Genomic DNA, 6,702 nt, shown 5'->3' on the forward strand with positions numbered 1-6,702 from the left:
ATTACCGTAGAGCAATTCTAGAAGATCTCCACATAACATTGATCGCCTTATGTCACATGGAGCGTGCTTCGTGATAATTTGGAGGCTGCCGATGTCGTCGCGCAAAATTTTCAGTCGCCATAAGCGTGGCCTCCAGAAAATGTTTCCATGCGGGACCCGTAATTTGGTCATTGAGAATACGATCTCTTCCTTCTCCACCTCAACGATGTCGGTTTTCTCAAACTAGGTTTCAACAAGGATCTCAAAAAGGATTTGAAAAACCATTTAAACTACGTTTTCTGCTAGAATTTGAACTACGGGATCTTCTACCGTTTGGAAGTGGCCTCGCATGCGCGGGGGGGGGGGGGGGGGGGCTTGGCTGATGTGACTTCAGCGGACACGTGGTGGACGAAAGCCTATGTGATGTGGGATAATGCCATGTTTTTAAGGCAGAGTGTGGCGTCCATTTTTGTCTAGGCGGTCGTCAGCATGGGGGCAAACTAGTCGTGGGCGGCGGGGAGGCGCGTGCATCCGACAACTGATTCAGCCTTATGATGACCGTCCTTCTCGACCCACTTGGAGTAGTCCCACACCCTCTCCACATAATTTTCTCTCGGCGCGGTCCCTCTTCGGTCTCACCACCGAAAGGTCCGCGACAAGGGCGCAGTCCCGACATTATTGATAAGGGTGAGTGTGAAGATGATGGGGAAGGAGATTGGGGTGGGCTCACAACCAACAAAGTGCACGATAGGGGTGTGGTAGACTGGCAGCGACGGGGTTGAGGGGAGATAGAGCTTGGGTGATGCCAAGGAAGGAGAGCAATGAAGGTTTATATACCTGCGGATGGTCGCGCCGCGACGACAAACAAGGACGAATTACGCACGTGCAGGGGGATACGGGTGCGTAACACGACGACTGCTATTAATTGGCACCGTTTCCTGGTGGAAAAGCGTAGGTGCGGAAACGACAATCGTACGACAACACCATTGACCGGGCTACGCGTAGGGAGGAGGCTACAAAAAAGAAAACCTTCCCGCGCAAACGATTGCAGACGAGGGCCGCTACATATTAGTGCCACAACCTCTAAAATATGAAGGCACATGAGTTTGATTTTGGAGCGTTCTCCATACATTATACAGGTCGAGGGGGTGTATGATTCTCCTAGAGCGGCTTTTTAGACCATGATTGCCATATGAACGGTTATTATGGCGACGAGGTCAATATGGCGCACAAATTGCCTATGCGCCACAAATGCACCAGGTCAATAAGGCGCACAAATTGCCTATGCGCCACAAATGCACCACTGGCAATCCATCGGCTACCCGCGCTCACTAACGGGCCGACCCATCATGGCCGGCAGAGCGTTCCCCTCGAGCAATTTTAGAAAGGATCGGGAAACTTCTGAGCCGGTTTTTTCTGTTTTTTGGTTATGTTGCGATTTATATTGTAATTATTTTTTTCAAAATCACGATTTTTTCAATTGTTTTGGTGAACATTTTTCAAAATCCACCGACCGTTTTTGAATCGCCTTCATTTTCCAGAATCCACGATATTGTTTTGAACCTGCTATCATTTTTCTGAATTCACGAATACTTTTGATTTTTTTTCAAATTCACCAATGTTTTTGAATTTGTGTGAACATATGATGTATTCAATTATTTATTATTTTTTACAAATTAAAAATAAACTCACCAAAAGTCAGTTTGTCTAATTCACATCTAGATGTTTTTTAAGGATGTCACATCTAAGTTTTCACAAATATATAGTGCAGCAACAAGAAACAAAAAAAACTAGGAAAAAAATAGACCACAAACAGAGTGAAAATCAACTTAGATGTAACATAACTATGTCACATCTAGATGTGTCCTAGACGGACCCATAAAGTAGACATGTGTTGTCGCTGTCTCTGCTCGGTGGGCAAGGCCCATGTCGCGCGCCCGAAATCCTCCCAATTCTTATTCGGCGCCTTCTGCGCCAGTTAACGTGTATTTCGTTAACTGGCGCCTGGAGGCGTTCTGCATGGGCCGGTCAATCTAAGGTTTGCAGTGGGACAGATCTGTTCCCCTTTTTTTTCCGTTTAGTTTTTTCTGAACCTATTTTGTTCGTTTTTTCTATTCTTTTTCCTTTTTTCCTTTTCAAAATGCGTGAAATTTTTAAAAAATTGAAACTTACTTCAAATTCGTGAATTTTCCCCAAATTCCTGAATGATTTTATATTTCCTGTTTTTTCAAATTCGTGAACATTATTTTTTCAAAATGGATGAACTTTTTAAAATTTACAAACTCTTTGTCAATATATCACAATTTGTGTTTTCTAAATCTATGAAAAATTTCCAAATTCATTTTTTAATTTCAATATTGATGAACTTTTTTCAAATCCACTTTGTTTTTTTCGAACTTATTTCAAATACGTGAACTTTTTTTCAAAATCCGGGAACATGTTCTGTTTTTGCTTATAAGTTAATTTACAATGCCTGTGCTAGCAAGACTTCCTGCAAATGTCTCTTTGCTAGTCTTTGCTCCTGGACATATACTGCCGAAAGATAGTCTTTGTATTTTGGTTGTGGAATTTTGTATACTGGCTGGAACTGTACCACCGGACATATTTTCTGGATGTTATGGTGACACACACTTCATTTCGTTGAGATAGCAAATTTTTCCCCAAGTTCTCATGTTTGGGGTGCAGTGTTCATGAACATTAGTACTAACTCAGTAGAATATGGGCAACACGTTCATCGCCAACTGTTGCTGCTCATGAGTACGATAAACCTGGTGAAAAAAAATACTATGTGTCAGTTATGAGTTATGACCATATAAGCAGTTCATGACATTTTTTTCTTTTTCACTTTGCCTAGCAGAGAAGATGTACGCTGTTGGAGCAGCAAACTGAAGTTATGAGCCTGCAAATGTTGAAATCCCCCCACTGTGCTTTGGTGATGTGTCAGTCGATACAAAATTCCCTTCTCCTAATTATCTAGGTTCAGATGATCCGACAGTGTTTACTCATTTGTTTACGGGTCCAAAATTGTCTTTGCGAAAGAGCCAGGCCAATCTGGCACTAGGTGTTTGACAGATTTCGCAAGGATTCAGGTTATTTATTTTTGAAGCTTTGTACTATTCTATCATAAGGCCTTTTCTGCTTTAAGGCCAGGAGTTAAGGCCTCTAAAAACACAGAAAACAGCAAAACGAAAAATATGATCATTACTCCCTCCGTTCCAAATTACTCGTCGTAACTAAAACCACGACGAGTAATTTGGAACGGAGGGAGTAGCTCACAGGAAGAACCCACTGCATTCTGCATTCTTCATTTCTAAAAGGAATGAAGGACCATCAGCTCATTGCAAAAACTACTGCATTTTCCGTTACGTGAAATGCACGATCAAAAAATATTGCAGGACCATCAACTCATTGCAAGTACCCTACGGTGAAACGGTTTGTCTATGAAGCCGTGGCAATCATATCACACGATGAATGTTAGAGCAGCTACTACATTCCAGCACCACTACAAAATTGTTCAGCCAATGGTCGCAACACTTTCAGTAGTTCTGAATCAAGACCTGCTGAGTTTTCTGAATCTGTATCTATCCATCTATAGGCAAAAGTTGACGCCATCAAATCCGAGGCAGCGAAACTTGTCAAAAAGTGAACTGTCAGGACTCCCGCTCTGATCTTCCTCTACTATGCATCGACATCCGGGTATCGCAGCGCATTGTAGGCTGAATTAGCAGAAATTATGAGCGAGTTAGGCGGCAGACCAATAATCAATAACAAGATCAAGAAGAAAAAACCTGAAACAATGTAATGTGCAAGGAACTAAAGATTGTAAGGTGCTACCTGAATTTTATTCACAGGTTAAAAAATTAGTATCTTCTCTGCAAAGGTGAAATGAGATGACCGAAATTGAGTTGGCCTTTTAGCTTCCATAATTTCTACTAGCGGCAAACATATGGAATGGACGAACGGAGTTATCTGAATCAAGAAGAGAAATGGCCAACTAGCTTTGATAAATCCACATGGCACCTACTTTTTCCATCCAACTACTTCAACTTTTCTACAGGACTACACCCAGGTTCTAACAGAATGTATCGTGCAGAAACAAGATTTGATTTACCACTGTTGGAACCTGAAATTTGTTCACAAGTTATTCAAGACTAGTAAAATGGGCTAAATCAAACGGATATCATCACCATCTTCTCTGCCAAGGCTGAAAAGAGATGAATCAACTGATTTACGGTTTCAATTTCAGATCATCTTTTACTTATCTACTAGTAAAAGATTACAGCAGTTGCAGACACCTAACAGTTTCAGTTAACTGTTTTTCAGACTAAAACAGCAGTTTCAGTAAATGAATCTAAAAACAAACAATTTCAATAACTGTTTTTCAGACTACAACAGATTACCGGTTTTCACTTGTTGCCACCATTAGGAGATATGTAGGGGCATGAAGAGAGGCTCTCACCAGGTGTCCCGGCCAGGAAAACGACAATCTCGAGGGTCTCGCCCTCGCCGTAGCCGCCATGGGGCAGGTCGACGACGAGCGGGGTCAGTCTCCCGTAGCGGCCCGCTCGGACGCACATGGCGATGTTCGGGTCGTCCACGCCGGCAGCGACGCGGAACGCCAGGTCGTCCCTCAGGCGGAACACGGACCTCCCCTTGAACAAGAACAGGCGCCAGCCGTCGACCTCCTCGGGGTAGAACCCGTCCTCGAGCGCCCGCACGAACAGGATCCGCCGTCCGGGAGAACCGAATATGGCGGAGAGGCATCTTGGGCGAGTCTGCAGTTGAACCATTAACCATCTCACTCATCCAGGAAGCACAAATTTGGCAAGAAGCTGAAAGAAACTACTCATAACACAATCGCAATCGCCGAAAGCAATTCAAGAAGCGAGCTCACCGGAAGCGGACCAGGAATGGCAGGCATGCCCGCCTCTCTGAAAGGGATGGGCTCGACGACCCAGTACATCATGGGGCTGGCGTCGTCGTCGACGCTGACGCCGGAGGAGTTCCAGGGGAGGTACTTGCCGTTGGCGCGGAGGTAGCGGCCGCCGAGGTGGCGGAGCAGGACGACGTCGTCCTCGAAGCCCGACCCGACGGCCCGCCACACGATGGCCTCCACCTCCGGAAGGTCGTAGTCGCTCAGCTCCGCGCGGAGGCCTCTGTGGCCGAGCCGTGCCGGCCTGGCCGCGGCGGCAAGGTAGCGGCCGTAGGCGGCGCTGTGGAGGAGCAGGCTCTGGCCGTCGCCGTCTCCATCGCCGTCTCCGCCGTGGTAAATATGCACCGCCCACGCCGCGTTCATGGACGCGCGGCGCTCGTGGAGCGTGACGCCCACCCCGTCGTCGGCGGCGTGGAGGTAGGTGCGCTGCACGAGGTTCCGCAGCCGCACGTGGTGCCCGTCGTGGAACTGGTCCATCGGTCGCCGGCGCCGGAGAGCTGAGGCGGTGGGCGCTGCGCGGTGGAGAGAGGAGGGCGCCGGCGAGGAAAGCTGTTGGTTGAGGCGGTTGCGTTGGGCGCCAGGTATTTCAAGGCGCCGCAGGTGCGGGCTTGCGGGCCGTATCCTCTGCCCAGCTTACGGAGCTTGCGGGCCGTATCCTCTTCCTGCACAGGCCCGCGCGCGAGCCGCTTCATTCCTTCTATTTAACGAGCGCTCCTTCGGGAGGCTCACAACGATCAGTGCCACTTGGCGCGTTTTCGGCCGCCCGCCACGTGTCACGTTATGGACGTTCCCTCCGATTTTTTTTTATTTTTCCGTACGCGTTTTCTGCTTTTTAAAAGTTTTTTTTTCGGGTCTTTTTGACATTTCGATTTTTCACCGGTCTTCCTTAACTTTTAGAAAAAAAAAAAGAAAACAATTTGGGAAACGTTACCTTCCAACCGCCGGATGAGTCGCTCGTATCCACCACCTCCGTGGCCGTCCGATTTAATTTTAATCATACGACAGGTAACGCTACGTGGGACAGTTCAACAACTTTTGTAACATTGGGCATGTTGCACACACAAGTTTGTAACACAGGCTATGTTACAAACATATGAAGCACCAACAAGTGGCCCGCATGTATATAACTTTTTTTTTCATATTTTTTACCGCAACATCATGCTTGTTGCAAAAATCTTTCCACAATATCATCTATGTTGCAGAAATGTGAAAGACAGAAAAAAAACCCTGTAACACAATCTCTGTTATAAAATATTTTTCTGCAGCATGATCTTTGTTGCACAAATAACGCTTAAGAAAATAACGGGTCACGTTTAAAAAAACATAACGACTGAGAGCCATTCGTTTCCTTTTTCTTCTTTGTTCGTCTTTGCAACATGCTTTCTGTTGCAAAAATAATCTACAATATGACATCTGTTGCAAAAAAATCTACAAACATTTCCGCAACGTGATCTTTGTTGCAAAAAAATTCTGCAATATGACATTTTTGGCAGAAAAAACTCCACAAATGTTTCCGCAACACGATCTCAATTGCAGAAAATATTCTAACATAAACTCTATTGCAGAATAATTCTACAGAAATTTTCGCAACATGATCTTTGTTGCAAAAGCTAGCATGCTGACGTTGAAGACGCCAGATTTGGGGGCTAGCGAAGATCGGCCGGCGGATGCGTAGCTGTCCCCAAAAAATTTGCGCGAAAAAACACGTTTTTTTGCGAGAGTCACGGTTTTGCTTCCGCGAGAGGCACGGTTTTGCTTTCGCGAGAGTCACGACCGTGACTCTCGAAAAC

General features: G+C 45.7%; 1 protein-coding gene across 1 annotated transcript; it reads right to left on the bottom strand.

Annotated features, from left to right (window-relative positions):
* Nucleotides 1–3,346: 3,346 nt before the first annotated feature.
* LOC123048545 (uncharacterized) lies at nt 3,347–5,569 on the bottom strand. The gene is made up of 3 exons (XM_044471628.1): nt 4,874–5,569; nt 4,439–4,754; nt 3,347–3,695 (listed from the first exon to the last, which is right to left on the bottom strand). Exons 1-3 carry the CDS (start codon nt 5,387–5,389, stop codon nt 3,658–3,660), a joined length of 870 nt encoding a protein of 289 aa, XP_044327563.1. The 5' UTR covers nt 5,390–5,569; the 3' UTR covers nt 3,347–3,657.
* Between the last annotated feature and the right edge of the window lie 1,133 nt (nt 5,570–6,702).

This window comes from Triticum aestivum, chromosome 2D (assembly GCF_018294505.1).
Source record: "Triticum aestivum cultivar Chinese Spring chromosome 2D, IWGSC CS RefSeq v2.1, whole genome shotgun sequence".
NCBI classification, from domain to species: domain Eukaryota; kingdom Viridiplantae; phylum Streptophyta; class Magnoliopsida; order Poales; family Poaceae; genus Triticum; species Triticum aestivum.